The sequence below is a fragment of the Rhinopithecus bieti genome, unplaced genomic scaffold, assembly GCF_001698545.2.
Source record: "Rhinopithecus bieti isolate Rb0 unplaced genomic scaffold, ASM169854v2 scaffold_31548, whole genome shotgun sequence".
Classification (NCBI taxonomy): Eukaryota; Metazoa; Chordata; class Mammalia; order Primates; family Cercopithecidae; genus Rhinopithecus; species Rhinopithecus bieti.
The window spans coordinates 4480798-4494724 of NW_016814470.1; the positions used below are offsets into that span (position 1 = coordinate 4480798).

At 47.3% G+C, this 13927-nt stretch overlaps 1 protein-coding gene across 3 annotated transcripts in view; it reads right to left on the bottom strand.

Annotated features, from left to right (window-relative positions):
* Positions 1–13891, bottom strand: part of SMAD3 (SMAD family member 3) — a 131912-nt gene extending 118021 nt beyond the window's left edge. Inside the window, exon 1 of one of the 3 annotated variants that reach the window (XR_001881305.1) lies at positions 13470–13706. Coding sequence is in view for 1 of the 3 variants with exons in the window: in XM_017851115.1 (XP_017706604.1) it covers positions 13470–13675 (206 nt within the window). In the remaining 2 variants the exon portion in view is untranslated. Of the gene's footprint in view, positions 1–13469 lie in introns of all 3 variants that reach the window. The other 2 variants (XM_017851115.1, XM_017851119.1) reach the window with 2 other exon arrangements.
* Between the last annotated feature and the right edge of the window lie 36 nt (positions 13892–13927).

The following is a 13927-nucleotide window of genomic DNA, read 5'->3' on the forward strand; positions in this document are numbered from 1 at the left end:
TTGGACAAGGCCAAGAGTAACAGCTCACCTAAGCTTCTAGTACAAGGCACCAGAGCATGTGTGCCCCGAGCTCATATTCCAATATAATTTTGTGAATATTTATGATTGTCTCTAAAGCCTCTGTGGGAAATCTGGGTGTGAACTTGGAAGCCTTAACTCCCATCTCTGTCAGAAAGGGTTTTCAGCAGTATTAGTGAGTTCTACACCATAAAGAAATAATATGTGGGGGCCAGGCACAGTGGCTTATGCCTGTAATCCCAGCACTGTGGGAGGCCGATGCAGGCAGATCACCTGAGGTCGGGAGTTCGAGACCAGCCTGACCAACATGGAAAAACCCCATCTTTACTAAAAATACAAAATTAGCTGAGCATGGTGGTGAATGCCTGTAATCCCAGCTACCCAGGAGGCTGAGGCAGGAGAATCGCCTGAATCCGGGAAGTGGAGGTTGCCGTGAGCCACAGTCATGCCTTTGCACTCCAGCCTGGGCAACAAGAGCGAAACTCCATCTCAAAAAAAAAAAAGAAAGAAAGAAATAATATGTGACATTGCAAAACAATTCACAGCTTGCAAGAAGCTTTTAATCTAAAATAAATCTAATCCGATCTAAATACATAACTTCAATAACGTCCCTCCTGAAGGAGGTCATTGTTTTTCCCATTTTACTGATGAGGAAAAGGAGGCTCAAAGAAGTTAAACAACATGTCCACAGTCACCACTGCAGTAAGTTGGGGAGCAAGGATTTGAACCCAGGGCACTCCGCAGCAACAGGCTGCCCCTGGTCTTGCCTCTAGTGACAGGTTTCTAGCAATGTTTTCAAAAACAGCCCATGAACTAGAATCAGTCCTTGAACATGAAACTCAATCTTTTAAAAACCCAGCAACATAAACCACCACTACCACCACCAAGTTGACCCTATACAGGAGAGGTAAATCATACCCAATCTCTCAATGATAAAATGAATGAAGAATACTGATTTAAACATGCTATTTTACTCTCTTATTAAGGAATATAATCTGTTTGTAATAAGCTTACATCATGCTATGAATCTGCAGTACAGAATTTAGGTAGTTTCACTGATTGCAGTGTGGTACAGAATTGGAAAGCATAGCCTTGATGATCATCAACAAATTAAAAATACTGACCAGAGATGGTCCATATGAAGGCACTGTGTCAGGCACAGGGAAGACCCAGCAGACGCACTGGGGGGCCTGTGCTTGGGTGGACCAGGCATCTGCATGGAGCCCACTAACACCCCACTTAGTTTCCCAAGGAATCCATATCAAAAGGCTGACATGACTCACTGGCTAATTACCTGAACGCCTGGGCTCCCTGAGCCTTCCTGGCTGAACAACATGTCTTCTCTCCTGACAGTGAACAAAACACTGTTTTCAACCTGGTCCAGACATAGCCTAAAGCTGTTCACATGGTACTGTAAAGGATTATGACTCTGACCTGGATAACTCGGGCAGAAAACCTGCTGTTAACAGCCACTGGGTAAGAGAAGGAAATGAAATAAGAAACGATAGAATGGTGGCTTTCACAATGCCACTCCCCTGCTTTAAAATCTCCTGGATGCTTACAGAGCAAGGTCCAAACATAAAGTACCAAGTTTGGCAAACCAAAGCCCTTTACAACATCCTTCTCCAGCTCCTCTCTGGCCACTCCCTCATCCACACTCTGGCCACCCTAAACTGTCTTGCCTTCCCTAGACATCAGGCCCTTCCACAGTCTGGTCTGTGCTCTGTGCTGCCTCCCACCCCACTCCTACACTCCTATCCATCCTTCACGGCCCCATTCGAGCATGCCTCCTCTGTGAAGCCTGCAGAAACAGATCTGCTCTTCCTCTAGGCTCCCAAATATTTTGTTTGACCTTCACTATAGTATCTCTTCCATGAGCCCACCATAACTGTGGTTACTGGTGTCCCTTTTTGCCTCTGAGCAGTTCAGAGACACGATTTCATCTCTGTACCTCTGGTGCTTAATAAAGATTTCCAGCAAACAAATGCACATTCAGTGGTCCAGTTCTCTGCTCCACTTTTTGAATGAGCAGCTACAATATGTAGCACCTTCTCCCTCATCTGCATGAAATTCATTCTGGCCTGGGTTCAAGGTGAGGGAAATCAATTCCTGTGAACATCTCCAAAATCCTACCAATATAATGGTGCCACCTGGGCTGGGATTCAGTTGTGGCCACGCAACTGAGCGGATGGTACAAAAATAAAAGAAAGAAAAGAAAAGGAAAAGAAAGGAAAGAAAAGAAGGAAAGAAAGGCAGGCCTGTCCCTACAGAGCAAGAATACATAGGATGGCCTACACACCATATGTAGTATTTATTTATTTATTTGTTTGTTTGTTTATTTATTTATTTTTGAGACGGAGTCTCGCTCTGTCACCCAGGCTGGAGTGCAGTGGCCGGATCTCAGCTCACTGCAAGCTCTGCCTCCCGGGTTTACGCCATTCTCCTGCCTCAGCCTCCCAAGTAGCTGGGACTACATTAGCTGGGACTACAGGCGCCCGCTACCTCACCCGGCTAGTTTTTTTGTATTTTTTAGTAGAGACGGGGTTTCACCGTGTTAGCCAGGATGGTCTTGATCTCCTGACCTCATGATCCACGCGTCTCGGCCTCCCAAAGTGCTGGGATTACAGGCTTGAGCCACCGCGCCCGGCCTGTATGTAGTATTTAAAGACAGAAATCAAGGTAACAAACGGTTACACAGCACGCTTTCTATCATCCTACCTTGACCAATACTTTAGTAAGTCCAGGTTTGAGTTTAGGATTCCCTGACCCCTTGGTTTCACAATGGAATGTGGAAGCTCAGAGAGACCCAGCCCCAGATCTCAGCCCACCCCTAGCACCACCCATAACTTTGAGAGGCCTGGTGCACACCCACATAGAGTCCCCAGGTCACAAGTCCAAGCTCTAGCCAATTCCTTCATACCCCTGCACCCCTTGCCCAGCCACTGGGCCCGCGGGTACATGTGCTGTCCATGGCCAACACAGTCTGCCCTCAAGTAACAGACCTGCGGAAGAGGCCCACCCAGGACTTGGAAACAGGCTCAAGACACTGGGGCAGGGAACTGAAGGGCCAGGCCTCTGAGCAGGATCTGGAAAAAGGAAGTGCTGGCTCTAGATGGGCCTGTCCCTTGGCCCTACAGTCTCCTTGCCCCAAGAAGAGTAGCACAGCCAGGTGGAATGCCAAAGCATGACTCTTTAAGCCTAAGCTCCCTCTTGCACGTATCTGAGGGCGGTCAACGGTACAGCCACCACGTCTGGGTCATTTCAGAGCCATGAGTTTCTGGACCTGACCATTCTCATTCAACAGCTAAGCTAACCAGTAAGCTAGTATTTGAGGGAGAGCCGGAAGTGCCTTCCAACTTGGGCCTCAAAAAAACACCAGCAACAATAAACATCATGCACTTCCATGCACTTACGGGCAACTATCAGTGACAGGCGCGTGAGTCACTGCGTTTCTGCTTCAGGATCTTACCCATCCCCCACCCCAGGAGGCCTGATTCATCAGTTTGTTTTTAGTACTATTATTTTGGTCCACCAAACGAATTTTTAAAAATAATGATAGAGAAGGTGAGGGGGGAGGGCAGAACCACCTAAGAATATGAATTGTTTCTCTTTCAATAGCCTGCCAAGCCTTACATCAACAAGTGGCATGTCTGTATGTTCTCTGTGTGTATTGAAGTAGATCCTTTTACTGTATCAACTGAGACTCTCCAAAGGAGAATGCCCTGCGAGCAAGGGTGTCGGGGTGGGAAGGGGAGTACCTACTGGAGTCGATGGACACCATCTGCCAAATTTCCCCTCTGAAAGGGAAAATGAGTGTTTACTGAGCACCTACTGTGTACTATGATCGATACTGGCAAAGTACTTGATACATCTTATCTCATTTGGGTTGATTTCTTTTCTTTTTTTTTTTTTTTTTTTGAGGCAGAGTCTCACTCTGTTGCCCTGGCTGGAGTATAGTGGTACAATCTTGGCTCACTGCAACTTCCCGCTCCCAGGTTCAAACAATTCTCTTGTCTTAGCCTCCTGAGTAGTAAAATTACAGGTGCCCGCTACCACACCCGACTAATTTTTGTAGTTTTAGTAGAGACGAGGTTTCACCATATTGGTCAGGCTGGTCTCGAACTCTTGACCTCAGGTGATCCAGCCACCGTGGCCTCCCAAAGTGCTAGGATTATAGGCACGAGCCACCGTGCCCGGCCACTTGGGTTGATTTCTATGAAGTAGGTAGTTTCATACCCATTTTACAGATGCAGAAACTGGGGCTCAATAAGTTGAAGCAAAGTACCCAAAGTCACCATATAGCTGATAACTGTCAGACTCAAACCCAGATCCATCAGACTTGAGAGGCTTTGCTCTTTCGGTCCAACTGTGCTCTTCCTGTCCTCCCCCTCTCCTGCTCCCCAGGTAATATGTGAAGAACCTGTGTGGGTAGAAACAAACAGCCACACACAAAATGTAAAGGGGTGGCACAACAAACAGTAATTCACTCTGCCCTCCCATGGGCTAGGAGAAATTAGACCCACCTTGAATCTGACTTCAATAAGAGTAAGAAAAAGTTTACAACCAGGAAGATTTGAAGCAAAAGGAAAAATCCAATTTCCATCACCAGTGCCTGCTTTCAGCCACTTGTAACTACTCAAAAAGTCCTTTCTGGATTCATTACTCCACATTTGGGCTTAGCCCAGAGGTGATTTTTTAAGGAAAAAATGCCTTTTGGCATTTTAAGCTGTGACAGCGTAAAACAGACCTTTAAAAAACACACACCCAAAAGCATTACTATTTTAAAAGTCCAGTTGAAAAGAAAAAAAAAAAAATTGGTGACATCTCAGAGCTACAACTTGGCTTGGCAGTTTGTGATGCAACACTTAGCCACAAAAGGGACCAGATTTATACTCTGTAGGTTTCAAAGGCAAAGCCATACACAGTGTTTCTTAAACAATACTGGAGTCTTAACCCAGCTCTACTAAAAATACAAAAATTAGCCGGGCGTGGTGGCGGGCGCCTGTAGTCCCAGCTACTCAGGAGGCTGAGGCAGGAGAAATGCTTGAACCTGGAACTGCAGTGAGCTGAGATCGTGCCACTGAACTCAAGCCTGGGCGACAGAGCGAGACTGTCAAAAGAAAAAGCAAGCAAGCAAGAAACAAACAAACAAACAATACTGGAGTCCTAAATACCCGCAAAGCACTCGAGAGAAAAACTTGCCAGATGTAAGCTGGGAGAGCCACGTGATACTGAAAAAGAACTATTTAGGTGGAAACTCACTTTTCATTTCCTAGTTGGGGTTTAAACTTGCAACATCCACGCTGCCTAACAAAAGGCTCATGCTTACGCAAGCGAGTGCAGCCTTTCTTTATATAGATGCTTGCAAATAAATAAAGGAAGCTTCCTGGGTAAACTTTGACATATGAGCAAACATTTTCCACAGGTATCCTCTATAATGCCTACCTCTTACATTTAACCATTTTTAGGCATCTGTGGTCATTAGTTTAAGTAAACTTCCTGTTCTTAGAATAGTCAAAAATAGCAACAAAAGAAGAAAACTGTTCACTGCATTTCAAGAGGCACAGCCTCCACGTCTTCATCCTAGCATTATTTTTACATTCCTTTGTAGTTAAATTTCACTGATTCAGACTCACAGAGTAAGGAAGAGGAAAGGAAGAGGGAGGGAAATCACCAAAATTAAAGGCTGAATTACAATTTTATTATTCCACTTATGCAAATTAGTTGACACCAGGCTGACAGAGTCTTGGAACATTGATAATTAAAGATCTGTCATTCACTGATGAACTAGATGCGTGCAACTGGGAGCTTCTAAAATGTTTGTATGTGGCCAGGCGCAGTGGCTCACGCCTGGAATCCCAGCACTTTGGGAGGCCGAAGCGGGCAGATCACTTGAGGCCAGGAGTTGGAGATCAGCCTGGCCAACATAGCGAAACTGGTCTCTAATGAAAATAGAAAATTAGCCGGGTATGGTGGCGCACGCCTGTAATCCCAGCTACTCAGAAGGCTGAGGCAGGAGAATCACTTGAACCTGGGAGACGGAGGTTGCAGTGAGGCAAGATCACGCCACTGCACTCCAGCCTGGGCAACAAGAGCGAAACTCCTTCCAAAAAATAAAATAAAATGCTTGTAGGAATACCAATTCCAAGTTAGAAAGGCCCTCCAATAGAGCTTATCTAGCCTATTTTCCAGTTGAGAACATCTGAGGCCCAAAGAAGTAAGGTAACTTGTCCCAGGTCACACAGCTAATCAGAAACAGAGCCACATCTAGAACCTACCGAGGTCTGCTGACTCCTACCTCCAAAATAATCCCCAAACCCTTGTTTATTAGTAATTTTTCTTTGACAGCATTTATGGGGCTAAAAGGCCTGCTAAACAAACTTTCACCTAGTCCAGAATTAGCCAAACTTCTTAATTAATAGGCTTCTACTGTGTTTTCATTTTAAACTGAGTCTCTGTCAAAACATTCTACAGCAGTTGCCACTGTGGCAGGCTGCTGTTTATAGGAAGGGCCTTAGATAACCAACAGTGGATAGTATGACTCGTGCTATAGATTTGTTTATTTCTCCAACTGTTAATTAAGTCGAAACAAAGGATAATGTTATACAGAGAGAGAGAGAGATCCTTGTCAAGTCAATAAACTGCAGAGCTTGGGGGACTTGGTTTGTTTGGCACCAAAAAACAGTATTTACAAATTAGCTAAAGAGTGAACACATACAGCATTCTTACAACTCCAAAGAGCCTGTGTTTCACAGCCAGTGGACTAGAAGCTACAGAAGGCGCCAGGGACAGTATCTGCCTTATTCACTATTTTGTCCCCATTACCTGGCACAGAAATTAGCACCTGGTAGGAGCATTAAAGGAAGGCATAAAAATGAACTGGACACGTTCTCTTGGAATGGCCTCTGTTCTAAAACTTAGAATAGAGTAAAATTAGAAACCAAACTTCTGTAGCATGGACTTAGGATGGCAACTTCCCACTGTTTCTAGGAACCATTGTGCTTGAAGATGGGAAGACTGAAGGTTCCATAGCTCAGGGACTTGTCAGAGGCCAACAGAAGGTCATACCCCTCCTTAGGGAGGAACTAGTCCCATCCAACACTGCACCAGCCATTCACGTGTGCACATGGCTGGTGAATCTCCCATCCCCTGCATGTTCAGCAGGCTGCCATCAGGAGCAGCCTTCTTGGGCAGTCCTCTTGCCAGCCAACCAACTCTATGAGATGTGGATTTGGGGGAGGGAATGGCATCTTCCTTTAGTTTTGCTTTTGTTTTAATCAGTCAATATGGCAAAGGAGAAAAGGGCAAAAGTCAATTAGGACTATTGATGAGACTTGCTGATTAAGAAAGCTGCATTCCAACCTTAGAGAACTTAATTGCAATTACAGGAAGCTGAAGAAGAGGTGGACGAAGGTGGGAGAATAAGGTTAACGGGAATGAAAGCTGATTTCAATTTAAAGCAAGCCCTGCTTGGTCCTATTTATTTCATTAAGGAGCTCACGCAGAATAATGGCTGTACTGTGCATCAAATGGCATTAAAATCTCCTAATAAATTAACAAGTAAAAATTAATGGTCGCTCAGTTCATTAAATTGTGTTAATTTTATTTCCATTATAATAATACAGCAATCACATGTCTACATTATTAAACCAATATTTATTTTTTAACTCATTTAACTAGATTCCTGATGTGATAAGCCTGAAACAAATTCTATCAATTTAATCAACTTCTTGCATTTCTCATCAGAATTAAATGCGACGGTATTCATAGACTTTTTTCGGTTATTAAAACTGTAATTTAAAACTTCGCCCTTGCAAAGACTTTTTTAAAAACATACCACTAAGAGCGCCTATGTTCATTCAGAAACTCGGGTATCTAGGATTTATTCTCAGCAACTGTTAACCAGAGAAACAAGAAGCTAGGTCACACTGAAGCTCTGAATTTCAAAGCAACCATCTGCAAGTTGTCCACTTTTTATTTATTTATTTATTTATTTTGAGATGGAGTCTCGCTCTGTCGCCCAGGCTGGAGTGCAATGGCACAACCCCCACCTCCCAGGTTCAGGTGATTCTCCTGCCTCAGCCTCCTGAGTAGCTGGGACTACAGGTGCCTGCCACCATGCCCAGCTAATTTTTTTGTATTTTTAGTAGAGATGGGGTTTCACCATGTTAGCCAGAATGGTCGCGATCTCCTGACCTTGTGATCCGCCTGCCTCAGCCTCCCAAAGTGCTGGGATTACAGGCGTGAGCCACCGTGCCCGGCCAAGTTGTCCACTTTTTATTAACACTCCCTGTCATATTCTGAGCTGATATATCTGAAGTCCCTGTTCCCACCAAGGAAACCTGAATTTCAGGTTTGCAGTACTAAATTACTTTTTACTTCAAAGAGAAAATGGTTTACAGTGGAGTAAAATATAGCACCCAAGTCACTAGCCATTCAGTGCCAGTTACAAGATAACATATATTTATAGCAGCACACAGTTTAGTAAAAGACAGAGGATAAAGATGTCTTCATTCTTGTAGGGAACTATCCCCATGTACCAAAAAGTTCCCAACATCATACTGCAGTCCAAAAACCTTCACTTGGATAACTCTTGTCCCCTTCTTAGTTTTCCACCTCTCATGGGTTCTCCTCCTGTCTACACCTCCTTCCACAGAATTAACTGTGTTTCCACATTGCTGGTACTTAGTACATTCCTCAGCCGCAGCTCATGCTACACCTTTGAGCAAGTCTGTCTCCCGCTCTAGACAGGGAGCTCTTGGAGTACAGGGACTCTTCTGGGGTCATTGTAGTACATGCTCAATCAAGGACTGAATAATTCAATAATGAATGAATGATGCAGAACGAAGGCTAAACGTAACATACCTGTCAAGTTCTCTGGTTCACAAAACACTTCCACAGGACTTGTCTCATCCTGACTTTACAGGTGCAGACATAAAAGCTGTGAAACTTAAATGGATTCCCAAATCCTTGCAGGTAGTAAAACGATAGGTACAGGACCTGAATCTTGTGTTTTTTTCCAGAGAAAACAGACGCCTGTCATTATTTTATTTTCTAACATAGTGACTTCTACAATATTTAAAAGGCACATCAACGCCCGGCCCCATCAAAAATCATCCATACTAGAGCTCATATTTCTACTGGTAACTGGGAATGAGAAAGAGATAGCAGTTAGATACTCAAATAATGCCCTATTAATGTTTCCCTTACTGATGTGTAAGCTCCTCACAGGCAGGGAACTTTTCAAATGTGTCTCTACATCCTCCTCTGGTACCTAAAAAACTGACTCAGACATGGGAGGGGTCCAATAAATATCAATAAATCAACACAATCCAGCCCTGTAACATTTGACTGGCAATTCTCAACAGAGGGGCTGTCTGCAAACATTCCACTCCCAGGTGCAAGCAGCATGTTGCAAGGTTCTAAATGTTCCCAGGGAACGTCAAGTGGCGCCTAGGTTCAGCTGCAGCTGAGTCAGTTCCCTCATCAGCTACCTATTGTCCTGCAGGGACCTCCTCTTCTCAGGCCCTACGTGGAGCTCCCCTAATCAAAGTTAACAAGAGCAAAGAGACAAGGGACTACCTCCCTAGCAGCTGGAAGGGGGCTTGCTTCCAATGGGCCACACGGTGCTCTGAGCTGCAGCCAAGAGACCTATTACAGCCTTAGTAATAGGTCTATCCCCAGAAATCTGGGAAAGGAATGTTAAAGATTAAGATCTTTTTCCTTTCTCATAGTGAGAGTACCCTGGCAAAATTCAAGGAGATAATAAGAGGAGGCAACAATAAAAGATCAGATTCGGTGGGGCGTGGTGGCTCACGCCTGTAATCCCAGCACTTTGGGAGGCCAAGGTGGGCGGATCACAAGGTCAGGAGTTCAAGACCAGCCTGACCAACATGGTGAAACCCCATCTCTACTAAAAATACAAAAATCAGCTGGAGGTGGTGGCGGGCGCCTGTAATCCCAGCTACTCAGGAGGCTGAGGCACGAGAATCGCTTGAACCGGGAGGCAGAGGTTGCAGTGAGCTAAGATCAGGCCACTGCGCTCCAGCCTGGGCAACAGGGCAAGAATCTGCTTCCAAAACAAAAAGATCAGATTCACAGGGAGGGAGCAGATGCTGTGTGTCAGATCTAGCGTTTGCTTCAATTCTCCAATTTTCCACTGGACTGGGTGCTCTGACACAAGAAAGCCCAAATTCCCTTCCAAACAAGCAATGCTTTAAGCTTGGTGTAGCTCCCAACAACAAGGCCAAGGCATGGATTCCCTGGTGGAAGCACAAGCTACCAGTGTCTACCAGAAAACTAAGTTTTAAGTGTGCCGAGCTCCTTATTCCTCATATAACGCTCACACACCAACTCTCATTCAGTGGCAAATGCTTTGATTCCATTCTTATACACTGGCAAGGACGATACCTGCAGTTTTACTCAGGTACTCAAGCAGGTGAGGCATGAGAGGCTGTTATAAAACTTGTGTAAATTCTGCCAATCCTGCCAGACCTCAGAGTATCCTGACAGCCCCTTTGTTGGTGTATCTAAATGAAGCTCTTACCACTTCCTCGGCACCAATCTCTTTTACCTTCTTCATGTCGATAAGTGTGTATCACTCCAGCTCCCCTGATAATTGAAACAAATTAGAGCTGGTGTCCCAGAGAAGCAAGCCTGTGGTCTGGAAGTCCCCGGTATACAGCTCTAATTGCCAAATGTTGCTGTTGCAGCTCGTGATTATATATTAGCCAAAACACACTTGGCTTAATCTCCTTAGACTGAGGGCTCCTTAAACCCCAGAGTCCAGATCTTGCAGAGTGTTTTTAAGCATCCAGTGACCAACCCCCCACACACAGGGGGAATGACTAAGTTAAACGTTTTCCTTTCTCTACTTTCCAAACTAAAAGGCAGTTGTGGCGAAAGCAGACAATTTGACAAGCAACACTGCAATCTATGGGGCTTAGCAGACACATCGATATCACCAGCATAGGGCCAAACCAGCCACCTCCCCAAGACGTGGCCTTTAGTTTTCTGCCTACGACCAAAACAGCAGCAGCTGTTGCCAAGGGACACAAGGTGACCCAGAGGCGTGGGCACAAAATCCAAGGATGAAAATCCATTTTGTCTGGATCCACCCAAGCAACTGGGTTTCCCTAACTGAAAAAAAAAATTAAAAAAAAATCTGCTTTTGCATTCAGTCCTATCCAGGCAGGCAGAAGATGCCTCAGTCCTAGCAAAGTCACGAGAAGGCCACAGGGCAGGTCGGCTTGAACCCTCAGAATCATCCAAAGCGCTCACATGTCTTAGGCTTTCAAAGTCTCAGCAGGACTTTGGAAGAGGAAAAGGCAGGCCAAAGGTATGGCCCCACAGAGGACAAACTCCTACCAAGGCAAGGGAAAGCAAGGCCTCTCTGCCAAGCTATCACCAGCCCAAAGATAAAAGAAGCAACCGCACATACAAAGATCCACAGGGCCCTCCCCAAGCTAACACAGCTTTAGCATTCAGCAAAGAATGTATTCAGGATCTTCAAAGTATAAAGCAGCATGGGTCAGCAGAAAGAGCACATTCTGTCAGAACCCCACGTCTACAACTCAAGCCTTTTCACCTCTCTCTTTTAAAGTTTTCTCTGCTTTTAAAATGTGATAATCTTAAGCCTAACAACCTTATCTACTTTCCAGGGCTGGTTGCTTGCTTGCTTTCTGTCTTGTTTTGAGGACCTCAGACAACCATGTGAAAGTGCTTTGTAAACTGTGAAACACTTTTCACAGCTGCCTGTTTTATAATTGATACCACTTTTTTTTTTCTGTTTTATGCATAAAGCACTTGTCTTCAGTGCACCCAGGCAGATAAGAAGAAGGTAGGTGTGGCAGACCCCCTCCCAGACAGAGAAGTAGCATATTCACCCACTCTACCCTCTCCACCCCCACCGAAGGAATACAGAAGAATTAAGAACCAGAGCTGGAACCAAATCCGAGGTCTCTCTGACCATCACATCACACCACCTCCTCTGAAGTCAATTCTGGCTCCCGATCACACGGCCAGAGACTTCCCCAGACAGCACACCGCCTTCCCTCCCCCTTTATTGACTGGATCCACCCAGTCAAAAAGAAAAAAAAAAATTTTTAAGTCTGCACTCCCACCATATGTGGCATTTATTTCCAGGGGAGGCCTGCCCTGGGTTCCCGTGGACAGATGTTGCTTTGTGCCTGCCTGACTCGCCTGGCAGCCCTTGTACAACTGCCCCAAGCAGGTGGCCAAGGATGGAGTCCACCCTGGCCCAGGGGCAGGGATGACAATCCCTTTTTTGGCTTACAGTCCCTGGTGCTTTCTACTCATTCCTCTGCAGCCTGGGACCCCAAAACAGCCAACCCCAATACACATACTCTCTCCCTTGGTTCAGAATCAAAGGAGGCTGAGAGGTAGAGACAGGAAGTCAAGGTATCCCCACCCCCAATTCCCAGCCAGGCACAGCTAAGCTAAGGAAGGCCCTGGGGGAGTGGAGAGAAGTCACTGACCCTTTCTATCAGCCATCTGTGGGCTCCCGCCCGACCTAGCTAGCGCGCAATGGGAAGGATAAAGGAGATGCAGACAGATGGCAGCGCGCTTTGGGAAGGAGGGCTCTACAGGAATGCGAGGGCCGATGCGAGGCCCACTTTGGGGTGTGTTTTGTTATCTGCCCGGTTCCAGCCCGCCCCTCTCCCTCATTCTGCACGGACTCAAAATCTCTTGGACCAAAAGGAGGGCAAAAGAGTCGGGATGGGGAGTGGGAGGTGGGGGAGAAGACCCTATTTTCTGCCACTTGCCTCTCCCATTTGGAAGTCAGAGCATTGCACTGCAACCAAAGTGCGTGCGTGCTCAGGGGGCGGGAGACTGGCACAACCGAGTCTAAAAATACTCGATAAAAATGCTAATCCCGAAGGCAAAGAAAGAACGAAGAAGGAATCTGTCAATCACGAGGCTCCCGCTCCTCACCCACAGCCCCAGCTGTACGGACCGCATTCCTGTAGAGGAAAGTGGGGAGACCGGACTGAAGAAAAGAAACGCAAAGACACCACCACCTCCACGAGCGCGGGCCGCGGGGGCGGGAGGCGGCGGCGGAGGAGGGGCTCCGGCCCGCGGAGCCGAACAAAGCGGGCCTCAACTTCCAGCCCCAGCTCCCCAGGGTGGGGGCGGCCGAGTCCCGCAACAACCCGCTCTCCCCTCCCGGAGATGGAAAGGGAATGTGAGGTCTGGAAGCCAGAGTGCCGTGTGGAAGCCTCGGGCTCTGATCTTTGCAAATGCAGAGATGGTTTTGTTTGGGGTCCCCCCACCCCCTTCCTGCCCGCGCTCTAGCTCCCACTCTCACACACACGCACCCACAGTCTCACTCCCTCTCTCTTCCTCTTTCCATCTCCAACCCCAATGGGTTGGCCCCGCAGTGCCAGGGGGCCGGGCCGGCGTGTCCCCGGGTCCCCCGGGCGGGCCCCCACCTGGGGATGGTGATGCACTTGGTGTTGGCGTTCTGCGTGGTGATGGCCTTCTCCAGCTCGTCCAGTTGCCCCGTCTTCTTGAGTTTCTTGACCAGGCTCTTGACCGCCTTCTCGCACCATTTCTCCTCCTGCCCGTTCTGCTCACCCTTCTTCCAGCCCAGCAGGCGCTTCACGATCGGGGGAGTGAAAGGCAGGATGGACGACATGGCTGGGGAGGGCGCGCGGGCGGCGAGGAGCGCCCCCGGCGGGGCTAGGCTCGACAGAACGCCGGGGGCGCAGAGGGGAGCTCAGCCGGGGCCTGCCGCGGTCGCCCAAACTTCGCCTCAACTCTCGGCGAAGTTGCTGGGGCGCCGGGCCGGGCCGCGGCGCTGCAGCCTGCGGGGCTCGGCGCGCGGCCCTGCGCCCGGAGCGGCTCCCACGGCGAAGAGAAGGGCGGCCGGGCGGGCGGACGACAGCGA